The sequence below is a fragment of the Kogia breviceps genome, chromosome 3, assembly GCF_026419965.1.
Source record: "Kogia breviceps isolate mKogBre1 chromosome 3, mKogBre1 haplotype 1, whole genome shotgun sequence".
Lineage (NCBI taxonomy): Eukaryota > Metazoa > Chordata > Mammalia > Artiodactyla > Physeteridae > Kogia > Kogia breviceps.
The window spans coordinates 173,816,565-173,834,578 of record NC_081312.1 but is presented as its reverse complement, the minus strand read 5'-3'; the positions used below and the strand labels follow the sequence as shown (position 1 = coordinate 173,834,578).

At 36.3% G+C, this 18,014-nt stretch overlaps 1 protein-coding gene across 4 annotated transcripts in view; it reads right to left on the bottom strand.

Moving 5' to 3' along the window:
• Positions 1 to 18,014, bottom strand: part of PLXDC2 (plexin domain containing 2) — a 434,034-nt gene that overhangs the window by 41,424 nt on the left and 374,596 nt on the right. For all 4 annotated transcript variants that reach the window (XM_067030372.1, XM_067030371.1, XM_067030373.1 and 1 more), the window contains one exon: positions 2,752 to 2,912. In XM_067030372.1, coding sequence (XP_066886473.1) covers positions 2,752 to 2,912 — 161 coding nt within the window. The remainder of the gene's footprint in view (positions 1 to 2,751; positions 2,913 to 18,014) is intronic.

The following is an 18,014-nucleotide window of genomic DNA, read 5'->3' as shown; positions in this document are numbered from 1 at the left end:
AGTTATGCATATAAGAATTCCTGAAGAAAATAAATTAAAATAGTTATTGTGATTATTTCTGCTTATTGGGACTATAAACGACTTTACTTTTTGCTTTTACGTTTCCACAATCTTTTTAATAATGAACAGGTACTGCTTTCCTAATGGGAAAAAGCACATCAAATTCATTTAAAAAGTAGATAGCAGTATAATATAGAACACGAAAAGCAACTTAGATGATATTGGTAAACTCAATCTCCTTATGCACCAATAACTCTAATTTAATTAGTAATTCAAACCTTTGAATTCATAGGTTTGGCATGTCAGTCACTGTGCAGTCATCATGGATCTGTGTTTCGATTTTGAAAACATGGATCAGCTTTAATAATAGTAAAATTATGATTATTATCTTCAAAAATCATCTGCCAACCAGCCACTGTGAGCTGCTTGAGGACAGGAGGGTGTCAAAGAGTTAGTGATTTAGGCACAATTATTGGCAATAATTCCCAGAGAATCTGGGAATCTGCAGAATGATTCTGCTTCACTTGAGTGTTGAAAGATGAGAGTTCTTCCCAGAAGTGTGGTTCTTCGACCTTGGAGAAGCCATTCCACCACTCTGAACCTCAGTTTCTTCCTTCGTGTTATGAGGGTGTAGAATTAAATTATCTCTAATATTAATTCCCCCCTGCTCCCAGCAATAGTTTCACTATTCTACAGTTTCACTTTGTAGTCATACAAGGATTGCTGTGAATCGGTGTGAACTAGGTCCTTTGCACTGTGCAATTTGCACTAATACCATCACTATCAGATATTTCACAGTATCTTCTTTTTCACAATGTCAGAAAATAAACTTCATAGTGTATAAACAAGCTTAAACCTGTGAGGGTTACAGCAGCAGCCTGATGTCTGGTTAGTCACTGAAGCTTTACAGCTTGTCACTTGTCAGATCTTGGAGCAATGCATTCATGACCTCGGGAAAGTTTTCTGCTTTCTTGCATGAAAATTAAGCACATTAACAAAACTTAATAAGAGCTTTCCAACTAAATGCAATGCCTGATAATTTCTCAATTATTATGACTTTAAATGAGAATGACATTTTTGGAAGACTTCATGTGTGAAAATTTAGTGGAAGTTTGAAATGTCCTAGGATATTTATTATCTTTTTCTTTCCAGAAAGTACTGATAGAATACCTCTAATTTGAAAGGCTTAAGTTATTTAATCCAAATCTTGAGGAATTTATAAGTCTGTAGGGTGGAATAAATCACATACATATTTAACTCTAATGCAAAACAGAAAGGTAAATGCCAGAGAAAGATATAGATGTATTACTATGGATAGAATTTCAGAGGAAAGAGAGATTATGTCCAGCTGTCCTGGCAGAGAGATGGTCCGGGTACCCTTACAGGGTACATGGTATTGAAGGCTACCAGAATTCTGGATCCAGAATTCAAGAATTGAGGGGGAAGGGAAGGACTTTTTTGGTGGAAGAAACAGAATGAGAAATGTCTTGGTGACATGGAGAATTTGGGGTGTGTATGGAGAAGAGAATAGAGTGAATTTGATGGTACTGAACTCCAGGTTAAGAAGCTATGGGATAAAAATGGAAATGATAGACAAGATACAAATAGCCAAGGCCTTGAAGGAGAACTAACGAGACTGCACTTTACTCCACAGACAGTTGGGAGCCATAGAGGACTTCTAAGCAATTCCTTAATTGATTTGCATTCACTTCCCCCTGTTATAGAGGTTAAAGGTAACTTTGTAGTTTAAAGGTCGTTATAATTTCTTACTCAACACGTGAGCAAGGCTGCCCACTGTACATCACCAAGTGAACTGGAAAAGACCTAAAGTTTACAAGTTTGAAGCTCCGCGGGAGAAGATTTCCTTCATTGCTCTAGTATTTATGTTGTGTTGAAGAGCAGTGGCTCCCTTAAGATGTTGGGGTGAAAGCTATGCACACACGAGGCCCAGGTAGCCCAGTTGTCTGGAGGATAGAAGGTGACTTGGTCACACTGACCTTATCCTGTGGCCCCCAGGCTTCCCAGTCTCCGGCCTTGTGGACATCAGGGCTTGGCTCTGGCCCTTTGTACACAGCCTCTGGTCCTCCTACCTGACTGCTCTTGGGCACTGGCACTAACTCTATTTTCTGTACATGAAAACACAACACTGATTCGGCACAGTGCTCTCTTTGTGTTTGAATGAGTGTGTGTGTATGCGTGTGCATTTATATGTACACGTATAAATATACACACATCACACAAAATGGTGATGGCACATACCATAATCTTATTGTTATAGCTGTTATTTTGTAGAGAAATATGTATCTTTCCTAAATAGTTTGTGAGCATTTTCAGAGCAGACTCACCATATTGTATCATGAATCTGGACAAGACTCAATTACTGTGATATCGATTAGTTGATTTAAGCTAAATCCTCCAGCATATGCTTCATTTCCTTCTAGGATCAAAGAGCAGCTGGTTAACATACTTGGTCCAATAAGACAAAAAATATGGTTTCTATTTTCTTTTCGATCTGTAAAAGGCGAGATGGCTTATTTCTTTAAAAGCTCCTGAGGTAAAGTAACTGAGGTCATCACGTGAAAGCCATCTATCAATAGGTACGTGCGCACGCATGCGTGCACGTGTGATATCAGCCAGCTCACAACCGCTAAGTGGAGAAATCATGTGCTAAATATTAAACGCAGGTGGTGTCAGCAGATGGCTGGAGTTCATCAGCTAGCATGGTTTTCATGTACTCTACTTGACACTTACCTCAATAAAGAAGATGCTGGCTGCTGACGTTGGATGGTGATACATGTAGACTGTCACAAGAATGGCTGCGGCTATAATGAGGACCAGGATGAGAATTCCAACGATGAGGCCGGCATGAAGGGTTCCCCCTTTCTTCTCGGCTGCACTGTCATCTGTAGAGGCTGGAAGAACAGCACAGCTGTCAGGACATTCACGTGTGCGCTTGTAGGTCTGCGTTTTCATTGGAGGGAATATTTATATTCTTAATAAAGTACCAGTGAATTTTTTTTCACTTTCTGTACAACTATCCTTTTCTTTTTGATAACACCAATTTTAGAAGTTAGATGCTCTTTATTTGGGCAAATGAAAAATCCATACTATTAATGATTAAAAACACATTTATAATTGTGTTTTAATTTATAGTTTGTCTTTATTCTGTTAAATAAGGCAAAATTAATAGCCTTTATTCTAAACGTTCTGTAGAATATCTAAAACTAACTATACAATAAATTTAACTTTGATTTTTCTCATTAGACCACTGGCACTCTTACCTATGGAAAAATTGATTACTTTTTGAAAGCTCCTCTCTTATTTTTTTTTGGAAAATTTAAATTGAAGAGTATCAGACATATTTTGGTGGGCTACACAAACATTTTCAGAAAGTCTGTGCATGAGTTCAAAGGATAATTTTCAAAATCTGTTTTAAACTGAAATGCTCTATAAAAGTGTAACAGATGCATGCTAAATGACCCTCAAATAGTTTATCATTATCTAAAGGGAACACACAGCACATGAAAATATTCCACTATGCCACATGTCAGTATCATTTTCTCTAACTTTTACTGAGATGCTCTCCACTGTAATATCCATCTTCAGAGAGTTAGGAAAAAGGAGAAATTAAATTTCTAAAGTAATAATTAGCCAAGGCAAAGTCAATCAGCCAAATAAAACTAATCTCTAAAGTCTTCTCTTGTTCCAAAATTCTGCAATATTTGATGTCTACTCAGGCATTTAGAGGAGACCTTCTTAAATTATGTACAGCAGGTAACTGTATCTTAGTACATAATATGATTGGTATTTTTGAATCATTAGAAAATTCTTTAAGACTCATAGAAGTTCTAGAACAGTGATTCCTAATCCTTTCATTACCAATTTACATCTTTGTTATTTCCAACCTTTGCATCTATGTTTTAAACATTTTTTTGGTCTATTAAACCTCATTTAATAAGCACTGATTTAATTCTTTTCTTATAATTTTCATTAATAGAAAAAAACAAACGTGACTGCCTATCAGAATGTGTGGTAAATACAAAATAACAGAATTTCAAATAGAGCAAAGAAATATGACCTCCCAATTCTTCTTATAGATCCTTTAAAGTTTTGTTGCTATTGTTTGTTTATTCTTTGCCTGAGACCCATAGTTCGTATTCAATAATCCTTCTCCAAGTCTAATAAAGCTCAAATTCCTAAAGGTTTCCCTTACATAACAGAAATTCATTAGTTAAAGAATGTAAAATTTAAAGAGCAATTCATTATTTAAAAGTTCATTTACAGAGAAGATTCTGGGAACATGGCAGAGTAGGAACTATCAGGCATCTGTCTTCCCACATAGAAAACAATTGCACTGGCAGAATCTGTCTGACAACTATTTTGGAACTCTGGACTCTATGGAAGGCTTGCAACTTCTAGTGAGAAGGCTCAGACTGCAAGCTGTGGTTAATTTCAGTCCATTTCAGCACTTAGTCCAGAAGTAGCTATACATCCTCCGCCCATTAGCCTTGTGGCAGTCAGCTACACACCTGTTTCTGAAGCAGCCTGCAGGAACCGCTGCAGGCAAAATGTACCCTGTCCTGCAAACTTTGGGAGTCTGTGTTCTGATCACTGATTGGTGCTTCTCATCACTGAGGGGCAGACAAAGATGCAGCCATTGGTCTTGCACCTTCTGCCATTGTTGTAAGCCTTTCTCCCTGGATCTAAAGTAACATTCAAGTGATTTAAGGAACCAGTACCCTTTTCATCCCACCTCCCTTTATTTTTTTCTTTTCCCACTTTTGGGAGCCAGATATGAAAAACTAGGACATTCAAAATCAAATGCACATGTGGGGAAAATTAGAACATGGCTGTGCGTGGCCAGGGAAAAGCTCAGAAAAGACTCGAAAAGACCTCAAGATTACACCTCAGCACAGAGACAGCCTACAAAACCAGTAAACTAGTAAATAAATTAAATAAATATGATAACAAAAAGCAGCAAACTCTGGGGAAGGAGGAGAATGTGATTTCCAGAGTCACAACTTAATGAGAGTCAAACGTCCAGTTTTGAAAAAAATTTCACAAGGCATACAAAGAAACAGGAATGTATGGCTCTTTCAAAGGAAAAAAAATTAATCAACAAAAACTGTCCCTGTAAAACACCTGATGGACGATTTATTAGACAAACACTTTAACTGTCTTAAAGATGCTCGAAGAACTAAAGAAAGAGGTAGAAAAAGTCAAGAAAACAATGTATGAACAAAATGGAAATATCCATAAAGAGATAGAAAACCTAAAAAGAAACCAAAGAAAAATTCTGAGGCTGAAAATATAATGACTGAAATTAAAAATTCAGTAGAGCATTCAAAGGCAGACTTGAGCAGGCAGAAAAGAGAATCAATTCACTTAAAAATAAGACAATGGAAATGCTCAAGTCTGAGGAACAGAAAGAAGAGAGATTGAAGAAAAGTGAACAGGGCCTAAAAGACCTGTGGGACACCATCAAGTGGATCGGTATTTGCATCATGGAATTCCAAGAAGAAGAAGACAGAGAAACGGAGAGAGAATATTTGATGAAATAATGGCTGAAAACTTCCCAGTTTGATGGGATCCAAACCTCCCAAATTTGATGTAAACATCCAAGAAGCTCAAGGAACTTCAGGTAAGATGAAATGAAGGAGACCAACATGGAGATAAATTATAATCAAACTTTCGAAAGACAAAGGCAAAGAGAGAATCTTGAAAGCAGCAAGAGAGAAGCAACTCATCACATACAAGGGATCCTCAATAAGAATATGAGCAGATTTCTCAACAGAAACTTTGGAAGACCGAAGGCAGTGGGCTGATATATTCAAAGTGCTGAAAAGTACCTGTCAACCAGTAATCCAAAATCTGGCAAAAGTGAGGGAGAACTTAAGGTATTCTCAGAGAAAAGCTGAGGGAGTAGGTTACCACCAGGCTTGTTCTGCAAGAAATGCTTAAGGGAGTCCTGCAAGGTGAAAAAACATGTAATCATCTCAATTGATACAGAAAAAGAATTTGAAGAGATTCAACAGCCTTTTGTGATGAAAACACTCAACGTCTAGGAAAAGAAGGAGAACACCTTGACAAAATAAAAACCATACATGAAAAACTTACAGCTATCATATTCAACTGTGAAAGCTAAAAGCTTTTCCTCTAAAATCAGGAACAAGACAAGGATGCCCACAGTTGCTACTTTAATTCAACACAGTATTGGAAATTCTAGCCAGAACAATTAGGCAAGAAAAATAAATAAAAGGCATCCAAATTAGAAAGAAGTAAATTGATCTGTTTGCAGATGAAATGATTATTTATATATATATATGTGTGTGTATATATATATGTGTGTGTGTGTGTGTGTGTGTGTGTGTATATAAAACTCTAAATATTCCCAAGACAAACTGTTGGAGCTGATAAAGGAATTCATCAACAGTGTATGTAGCAGGATACAAAGTCAATGCACAAAAAGCAGTTGCATTTCTATATTGTAACACTGAACAATAAAAAAAAGAAATTACAAAACCAATTCCATTTATAATAGCATCAAAAAGAATTTAAAAAAATACTTAAATATCACCAGACTAAAAAGGTAGCCCACAGAATATCCAGAATATATAGAGAACTCCCAAAATTCAACAACAAAAAGCAAACAACCTGATTCAAAAACGGGCAAAGGACCTGAATAGACAATTATCCAAAGAAGATACACAAATAGCCATTAAACACATGAAAAGATATTCAACATCAGTGACCATCAGGGACATGTAAATCAAAACCACAATGAGATACCTCCTCACAGTTATTAGGATGGCTACTATCAACAAAATAGAAAATAACCAATGTTGGTGAGGTTGTGGAGAAATTGGAACCCTTGTGCACTCTTGGTGGGAATGGAAAATAATGTGGTCACTATGGAAAACAGTAGGGTGCTCCTCAAAAAATCAAAAACAGAATTACCATATGATCCAACAACTCCACTTTGTGGTATATACTCAAAAGAATTGAAAGCAGAACCTTGAAGAGACATTTGTACATCTATCTTAGCAGCATTATTTACAATAGCTAAAACATGGAAGCAACCCAATGTCCATCAACAGATGAATGGAAAAGCAAAGTGTCACATAAACATACAATTGAATGTTATTTAGCCTTAGAAAGAAAGGAAATTCTTACATATGTTACAAGATGGATGAACTTTGTGCTAAGTGAAATAAGCCAGTCACAAAAAGACAAATACTGTAAGTTTCCATTTAGAGTAGTCAAAATTATAGAGACAGAAAGTGGAATGGTGGCTGCCAGGGACTGGGGGGAGGGAGGAGAGAATGAGGAGTTTTGGTTTAATGGGTATACAGTTTCAGTTTTACAAGATGAAAGGATCTACGGAGATGGACGGTGGTGATGGTTGCATAACATTATGAATGCATTTAATATCATTGAATTGTACACTTAAAATGATTAAGGTGGTAAATTTTATGTGTATTTTATCGCAATAAAAAATATAAACAATTCATTTAAAATTTGCCAGGCATATTTGTATTGTTTTACAAGTATCAAATTAATGACCATAAGAGATAGGCATTATTATTATTCCCATTTCATAGATGAGAAAACTAAGGCATAGCAAAATTAGGAAACATGCCAAGGTTGTAAAGCTATCAAGATGAACTGGGACTCAAACACGAGCAGTCTGCCCTCAGAGTCTGCACTCTGAATCTGTGATCAATAATTTCTCAATTAACACTGAACTGTATGTACTGCTATTTCCTCTTATTTTTTGTGAGTTCTTCTGGTAAAGAAGTCTGAAAAGAACCTGGTAATTTCAGGTAAAGATAAATTAACTTAAATAAAAAGATTAAAGAATTAACATTGTGCCTGCAACGAGACAGAGGCTGTGTGTCTTGTCACTTCTCTGGGACAACGAGGGTGTCAATGTCTGACATCATATGTACTTAAACCCATGTTTGGTTGGAGGGAAGGAGGGAGAGGGAAAAAAGGGAAAAAAAAGAAACAGAAAATGAAAGGCTGTTGAAAATAGGTTACAGATATTGGAATAACTACTTTTCCAATAAAGATCAAATGAGGTTATAATAAATTACTTAATCCATCTAGTCTTTGGTTAGCTTATCTCTACCACATGGTCAATAACAGTAACTACTCCATAGGGTTGCTGTGAAAATCAAACATTTAATACATATTAAGTACATAGGAGAGTACCTGGCATGTAATAAGTACTTAATTAATATAGCTATAATGTTATTATATTTTATATGAGGCAAATTGAGGCAAATTATACTGTCAGATTCATGACACCATATAAACTATGTTTCTGCCCTGAACATTTGTTACTTTTAAGAGTTCGGCTTCATTCTTAAGTATGCTTGTATTACTGCACTTTGTGCTCTTGGCTATTTTCTCATTTTTACAAGAGTGTGACAGATTACTTTCACGGGAAAATAGGATTAATTTAAAATGTTGCTTTGGGGGAAATGTGGCAAAAATATCTACTTGAGTCACGAAAGGAAGCCTTGAACGTTTCTTCAAATCTCATATAATTCCATCCCTCTATCCCTCCTTCCCCTTCATCTCTCCATCCATCCATCCATTCATCCAAAAAGCATCTGCTTCTATTTCTGGGATTAGCAGTCTTTTACAAGCATCATGCCAAAGTTTGGTCTCATTTTGTGTGTGTGTGTGAGGATGGGAAAGGAAAGGAAAAGACACTTATGACTTGACCTTGGGCTGTCACTTCCCAGTGGGCCGGAGACTCAGAACCTGTTGAGGAGGCAGCAGGCAAGGGACAGTCCTTCTCAGGAAGGAAGAGAAGAGCCAGGGACATGTTTCATTCAATAAGAGTTCTCGTCAGTAAAACTATCTTTGACTTGTAGGACATAGGTTGCCAATCTTTAGAGTAAAAAATCGTAATTGCATTTATACCGTGAAATCTACTCATTCCTTTTATTTAGGCATAAATGCTTACTTTCATAATTACTGCTTATTTATATTTCTAATAATGGCTACTTATGAAATCTCCCTTTACAAATTCTCCTTTACAGTACTGGTATAGATGTTAAGACACCCTTTCATATCTAATGAAACCTATACAGAATGTAGTTTGTTACTAGCCAATTCACATTTTATAACATTTTTGGATGATGATGATTTTGATAAAATAAACAGTCTTCATGGATTTTCAAAATATTACTAACCAGTCGACAACATAAATATGTAGGAATCTATGAATGGGCACGTGACTTTATGTGTCTTAATTAGAGCAAAACATTTAAGGAGAAATGTAGCAAATTCAATTCCAAGATATTACAGTGTTATCCTGTGTCCCAAGCCAGTGTTATTTTTAAACGCTTCAGAATAACCATCTAAATGAAGTGGCAAAAATTACACACATATTTCTGGAGAACATATTTTTCTGTTCTCATATTATTTAGCTAAGTTTTCTGCATCTCTATTCTAGCTGCTCTCTCTATTAACAGGTATTATGATGGCATATTAAGGGACATTGAGTCTGGAGGTGACGTGAACACCCCATTGATGTGTTTTGATTTTAAATTCTTTCACTATTTGGTTTCCAGTTTAATACCACTATCCAATTAAATGGTATAGGTTTTGCACACTTACGGGGACCTGCAAACGGATTGCCGAGAATCCTTTGTGTTAAAAGTGATGAGCACCTCAAATGAAAAATTGAAATGTAAAATGTTTAAGCAAGTGCTAGTAATTTCCATATTTGAAGTTTAGTTCATTCACCTCAAGGGCAGACTGCTCAAATAAATTGATTTCGTTCCTTCAGAAAAGACAATAAACAAAGATGTCAACTTTGGCGACATTCATTCCTGGGGCTCGACTGATTGTTCCTGGAAACTGGCAGATAGAAGTGGGTCAAAGAAGCCTCTGAACCTGTTTCAGGTACAAACTTCTGAAGCTCGTCAGAGTCCATAGGAGCTGGGGGAATATTCAGAGAGGTCAGGCGGAATCTAGTCTGAAAACCAAACTCTAATTCTCTTCTTAGAAATATCTTATGCTCTTTCATTTATGTCCAAAAATGAACAAAAGCCAGAGAATTATCCTCACACGCGCACAGTATTGCATAGGGGACAATTCAAATCTTTAGCTTTTTTACCTTTAGGTTGTGTATTCAGATAAGACAAATTAATGATAAAACACAATAAGACATCCTCAAATAGAGCCTCAAGGCCAAAAAAGGAAGTATATAAATATATTTGAAAAGCCTACCAAATCAAGACCTTTTTTCTACTATGTTGTAGACATACTTTAAAACATAAATGAAGCACAGAAAATCAAGAGTATCAAAGATAATATACTCTCATCTGAGCCACTGAGTGACCTATCAGTTCTTATGAGTTCCTAACTTTTTAGTACATTATAAAACTCAGATCAATATTTAGACAGAGAGGACTGTTGAGAATTGTCAAATCTATCAAAGCATTTGCTATCTTTGGGTGAGTTTTACCTGCCATGATAGCAAAGAGAACAGATTTTTAAAAGGTATTAAGCACATATTGAAAATATTCAGGACCTCATGTAAATGTGTTTAATTTTCTTCATTCCAATAAAAGCTTATGAATTATTGATAAGAGACAAAATGAAAGAAAGAATAAAGTAGAAGAAAGAAGATAGGAGGAAAGAAGGAAAAAAAATTTGACCTTTTGCTTCTTCAAAGTGTAGCATTTAATTTTAAACCTCTATGTCTCCTTGCTTTTATTATGACTAATTTTTTTTTCAGTATTTACATGCATGTAGCATTGATATTCTGTATTTAGAAGTACAATCCTTTAATATGTTAGAGATTTTAATACATTGCTAAAATGGTCTGTACCCACTTTAAAATCTTGCTGATAAGTAAAGTCCAGCAATAAAGTAAAACTAAAATAGAAATACTCTTTGTCTGAAATTTTATTCACTCTAAAGTGTTATTTCTAAATCTAACTCTTCTCTTGGCTTTAAAAAGAAACACTACAGCCCATAAATCCCGCAATGTATTAATGTCTTTTGGGGGACCAAGAGGCTTTGGACAAAATCTTACACAAATTTGTTCAAAATTCATAAATCTTATACAGATGATGTCAAATGTTCTTTTTTAACACTTCAGAATGAAGTTAAACTACGAAATGCTTAAAATGTTACTGCTCCACTTTTGGATTAAAAAAACACATGACTTTCCCTGTGAAATATTACTGAACCCATTTATGAGCTAACGAATGTAACAGAAGAAAATCAAGTAAAAATAAAAATTTTAACTAAATTGACTTTTCCTTTGGAAGTTTCCCTTGCAACTGATCTCATTTTGTAGCTCATATACTAAGTCTCATAGCTCTTTTAACTTTCTATAAACATGATATAGACATGATCATGACCTTGACTTCATTTAGAGTTTCCCCTGGTGTTTTATGTATTTTCTTATTTTTCATTATTCTCTTACTTCTTTCATTTCACAATCATGGCGTTCCTATTTTTTGGATGCTTACCAATCTGTCAATATTATTTGGGTATTAGAGGTCCTTGAAACTATTATGCAACCCATACCTAATCCACAATACGAATCACTGTGTCAATACATTCATAATTCACATTATGACATCTCCATAGGAGGAATCTGGGTAAGTACTGTGAAAAGATATTAAAATGGGTGCACGAAACACAGCTAAGTGCGTTTTGTGTGGTGTGAACAATATCTGGCAGGGCAGCTGACCCAGCTTCTCTTCTGCAGCCTGTGCTACTATACAGGGCAGCTGTGAAATTTCATTCAGGGAAACATATAAAACATTCTGGCTTAAAAGAGCTTAGGTTATGACAATCCTTTTTAAACAATAATCTGTTACCTTTTATCTTAGAAAAATAAAGCTAAATAAAATTTCTGTGAAATCATATTAAAAGAAATGCTTGATTCCATCAAAATGAGGGATTTGGGATAGGAGTCACCACCCAGCCAGCTTCCAGCCTTGTTATCTGATTGGTGCTTTTGTGCATGTGTATGTGTGAGCGTCTAAAAGAGGGGATTTACCGTATTTATAGCTACTGTAATACCCCAAATAAATCCTTGTCATAATCCATTATAGTTTTTCATTTCTTATTTATATGTGCTTTTTTGGTAATAATCTCTAATAATCAACCTATGTCTCTAATATTTTCAGCAACCAAGATCTTTATAAGATCTAACTTGTAAAGTTTCCCTAACAGCAGCTTACTATATCAAGTTGTCTTGTTTCTTCATTTAAAAATTATTATTATTATTATTTTTTGTAGTACGTGGGCCTCTCACTGTTGTGGCCTCTCCCGTTGCGGAGCACAGGCTCCGGTTGCACAGGCTCAGCGGCCATGGCTCACGGGCCCAGCCGCTCCGCGGCACGTGGGATCCTCCCGGACCGGGGCACGAACCCGTGTCCCCTGCATCGGCAGGCGGACCCTCAACCACTGCGCCACCAGGGAAGCCCCTAAAAATTATTTTTTAAAGATAAAATGTATCTCTACTTCTACCAAATAATCCACAGAAATCATAGTACTTAAATTACCCATAAATACTAAACACATATATTAAAAATATATTCACAGTTACTATGGAATACCAAAAAATGAGGTTGACAACATACTTTCAAGATCTGGGGGTACAGAATAGAGTGACTCTTCATGTCATTTAATCCTGCCCATTAGAATGAGGTCAGTTATATTAAAAGAGGTCACTTCTATACAAACATGAATATCACAATGAATGTCTGCTTCCCTATCAAATCCATCATTTTTTCTGAACATAGAGAAAGAACCTTTTCACCTTGCTCCCATCAGTGTGGAAAGACAGATGTGTGAGCAAACCACTTAGCTAATATAAACCTTTACTGTTGTCACTCCTTTTAATCATGGCTGTGCTACCAAGTCAATATGAGGCCTTCTTGAAATTATTCATGGAAATGGGAATCCGTTCTCTCACTGAAGCTTAAGTGCATGCTGGATGAAAGCAAGGATCTCTCAGTGAATAGTGGAAAGATCAAGTTCAATCTCCATGCACCTGCACTGTATACCCCTCTGTAGGAAAACAGGCCACCAAGGTCCTTATGCGTTTAACTGTCTCTTCCCAGAGCCCAGCGGCAGCTGGGACGTGGCCATGCTAAAAGAACCTGCAGCCACTATCTGAAAAACAAAAGCCAAGCTGCAGTGATTCAGTAGGCTGTCTAAATAAAGTCAACCTTTCTGTGATTATCTACAGGCAACTTCTTTTGAAAACTGCTGAATATTAAACCAATCTCCAGGTCTTTGGCACCTGAGTTTATGCTTAAAATTAACGAGAACTTTGTGCTTCTAAGAAAGCACGGATTAATTTAGTTGCTGGAGATAACAATTTGGCCCTTGTGGGGACCTCAGGATCGAAACAGTCCTTGATGCTCTCAACAACCACGCAATCCTTTTGTTATCTGTTGTGGTTTGATGTATGGAATCTCCCAGGCAGGACTAGATTAATGTGCTATGTATCTCAAAAAGACAGAATCGGAAAGTGGGAAAAAAACTTGGGTTACCAGAACTAATAAACTGTGCGTGTATATCAAGGGTAGAAAGAAAAAACTGAAACCCCTGAGGACCAGTTTTGCAGGGTATTTATAGTTTACTGCTTAGCATCAGTACTGTCACAACATGGCTCAGATAATGCCTCTAATGGGGACAGAGTCAGCTAGCCTGCTTGGGAGGAAGGATGCTGTAAAATTGTGTTTACCACAACTGTCTGCTCTTTAGGTCCCGGAATATCAAGTTTCCTGGCATCTAAAGTTCCACACTTTGAATGTGGGATAGAATATGGTTACTCCAGCAGGTGAGCACTCGTCTCAGCCTAATCTTTTCCATCAGATCAGTTTTGTAAAATGATCCCTCACCGTGGGTATGCAGCACTCCTATGACTCTTATAGTTGCAAGGGTTTGGGTCTCAAAGTGTTGGGGGATGGGATCAGAGGACCCATAAGGCTCATTCTGACTATGAACTGGCAATTGGCGCTGCTTGTGTTTGCTGAGATCTTGGACTGCTTTAACAGAGGGAGGATGGCAGGCAAATGGCTACATAATGTCCTTGCTTTCACTCAACATGCACTTAAGCTTCAGTGAGAGAAAGGATCCCATTGCTATGAATAATTTCAAGAACGTCTCATACTGATCTGGTAGTAGAGCCATGATTAAGAGGAGTGCAGGTACGAAGGCTCCACATTAGCTCCGTGGCTTGGACATGCATCTGTCTTTCTGCTTTGACAGGTACAGGGCGAAGAGGACTCTTCCTCCACGTTCAGTGCCATATCTGGAGCAGCCCTCCCAGGTTGTAGGACAGGATGGCAGTGGGCAGCAACATGTGCTCTGACAGCAGAGTGTTTGGTGGTAGAGCCCAGCTACATCCCTTACAGACATGTGACCCCAGACAGATTACTTAAATCCCGTGCTTCTGATGTTTCATGTGTAAGATACTTCATGCGTAAAATGGGATTATAGTACCACTTTCTTCATAGGGTACTCTAAGGATTAATGAGAGAAACATGCAAAGCCCTTAGAAGAGTGCCTGGTGTATAGTAACAGCCCAATAATTGCTAGATAATTTTATCATTATCAGCAACTACATGGGAAGATTCTAAGAATAACTTAAAGCAAAACATGAATCAAGTAATCAGAAGCATTAAATTTTATGCTTACTAATTAGAGAAGCTCGTTTGCTAAGGATAAGACTTTTTGCTCTCTTTCGTTAAGAATTTTAAGAAGCTTGGAAAAATTTCTTCATGAGAATAAAAATAAAAACTATCTAGTTTATGAGAAGGGTATCAAAATTTGTCTATTTTCTCTCTTTTTTTTTTTCACTAAGGTAAACTTTGCATCCTTGAAATGCACAGATCTTAAGTGTACAAATCGATAAATTTTGATAACTTTTATATACCAAAGTAATCGTCAGCCAAACCAAGATATAGAACATCTCCATGCCTTCAGAAAATTCCCTTTCCCCACAACCACTGTGCTTCTTACTGTAGATTCGTTTCATCTGTATTGAATTTCACATAAATTAAATCATACTATATGTACTCTTTCATACCTGGCTTCTTTTGTCTAAATTAATGATTTAAAGTTGTATCTACGTCATTGAATGTATCAGCACTTTGTTCTTTTTTTCTTCTGAATAGTAATCCCTTGTATGAAATGTTCAATTTGTTTACTGACAAACATCTGGACTGTTTTAATTATTAGCAATTATGAATACAGTTGCTATGAATATTCTTCTACAATATTTTTGTGGATATGTTTTCTCTTGGATAAATACATAGAAGTAGAATTTCTTGCTCAAAGGAACATACATATATTTAACTTGAAAAGAAATTGCCAGTTATCCAGTGGTTGTACTATACTACACTCTGATCAGCAGTGTAGGAAAGTTCCAAGGCACCATACATATACTCATCAGTATTGGTGTTAATGTATTTTTAGTTTTAACGTTATCATGAGTGTGAAATGGTATCATATTGAAGTTCTGGTTGTCTTTTTATTATTAATTTATAGGAATTCTTAATATAAGTCCTTTGTAATATATGTAAATTACAAATATTTTCTCCTGTATATGACTGCCTTTTCATTTTCTTAACAGAGCTTTTGAGGAATAAAAGTTTTCAATTTTGATGAAGTCTAATTTATCAAATTTTTGATCAGTCTCCTTAGGGGCTATTAAATTTATTGAACTTTTCAAAGAACCACCTTTTGATTTTGTTCATATCCCTTATTGTTTGTCTATTTTCTATTTCATTTTTTCTGCTCTTATTTCCTTCTTTCTACTTATATTTGGCTTAATTTGCTCATCTTCTTAAACTTCTTAAATTGGAAGCTTGGATCATTAGTTTTAAGTGTTCTTTCTTTCAAATAGTAAATTTTCTCCTTAGTATTATTAGCAGAATCCTACAAATTTGGGTATATTGTATCTACAATATTATCATTCAATTGAAATATTTTGTAATTTTCCTTAGGATTTCTTATTTGATCTCCACAGTATTTAGAAGTAGTTTTACTTTTCACAAATTTGGGGATTTTTTTGATATCTATTGCTTCTGATCCTCATTTGATTCTTTTCTAGTCAGAGAACATAGTCTATAAGACTTCATTCTTTTGAAATTTAAGACATTTTTATGGTTCAACATATGGTCTATCTTGGTGATTACTTCATGCATAGTTGGAATAAAATCTATATACTACAATTGGGAACAGTGTTCTATATATAGCAACCAATTCAAGATGGTTGATAGTATAGTTTAAATCCACATTCTTCCTATTGTTTTGTCTAATTATAAAAAAATTACGGGACTTCCCTGGTGGTCCAGTAGTTGAGACTTTGCAATCTTTTTTTTTGTTTGTTTGTTTGTTTTTTATGGTACGCGGGCCTCTCACTGTTGTGGCCTCTCCCATTGCGGAGCACAGGCTCCGGACGCGCAGGCCCAGCGGCCATGGCTCACGGGCCCAGCCGCTCCACGGCATGTGGGATCTTCCCAGACCGGGGCACAAACCCGCGTCCCCTGCATCGGCAGGTGGACTCTCAACCGCTGTACCACCAGGGAAGCCCGGCACTTTGCATTCTTATGCAGGGGGTGCGGGTTTGATCCCTGGTCAGGGAGCTCGGATCCCACGTGCCTCGTGGTCAAAGGACCAAAACATAAAACAGAAGCAGTACTGTAACAAATTCAATAAGGAGTTTAAAAATGGTCCACATCACAAATTCTTACAAAGGTATAACCTTCCAAAACTGGACCAGGAAGAAACAGAAAATATGAACAGACCAGTCACAAGTAATGAAATTGAAACTGTGATTAAAAATCTTCCAACAAACAAAAGTCAAGGACCAGATGGCTTCACAGGTGAATTCTATCAAACATTTAGAGAAGAGTTAAAACCCATTCTTCTCAGACTCTTCCAAAAAATTGCAGAGGAAGGAACACTCCCACACTCTTTCTATGAGGCCACCATATGACAAAGATACTACGAAAAAGAAAATTACAGATCAATATCACTGATGAATATAGATGCAAAAATCCTCAACAAAATACTAGCAAACAGAATCCAACAGCACATTAAAAGGATCATACACCATGATCAAGTGACATTTATCCCAGGTATGCAAGGATTCTTCAATATATGCAAGTCAATCAATGTGATAAACCATATTAACAAATCGAAGAAGAAAAACCATATGATCATCTCAACAGATGTAGGAAAAGCTTCTGACAAAATTCAACACCCATTTATGATAAAAACTCCCCAGAAAGTGGGCATAGAGGGAACCTACCTCAACATAATAAAGGCTGTATATGACAAACCCACAGCAAACATCATTCTCAATGGTGAAAAATTGAAAACATTTCCTCTAAGATCAGGAACAAGACAAGGATGTCCACTCTCACCACTATTATTCAACATAGTTTTGGAAGTCCCAGCCACAGCAATCAGAGAAGAAAAAGAAATAAAAGGAATACAAATGGAAAAGAAGAAGTAAAAGTGTCACTGTTTGCAGATGACATGATACTATACATAGAGAATCCTAAAGATACCACCAGAAAACTACTAGAGCTAATCAATGAATTTGGTAAAGTTGCAGGATACAAAATTAATGCACAGAAATATCTTGCTTTCCTATACACTAATGATGAAAAATCTGAAAGAGAAATTTAGGAAACACTCCCATTTACCATTGCAACAAAAAGAATAAAATACCTAGGAATAAACCTACCTAGGGAGACAAAAGACCTGTATGCAGAAAACTATAAGACACTGATGAAAGAAATTAAAGATGATACCAACAGATGAAAAGATATATATACCATGTTCTTGGATTGGAAGAATCAATATTATGAAAATGACTATACTACCCAAAGCAATCTACAGATTCAGTGCAATCCCTATCAAACTACCACTGGCAGTTTTTACAGAACTAGAACAAAAAATCTTAAAATTTGTATGGAGACACAAAAGACCCTGAATAGTCAAAGCAG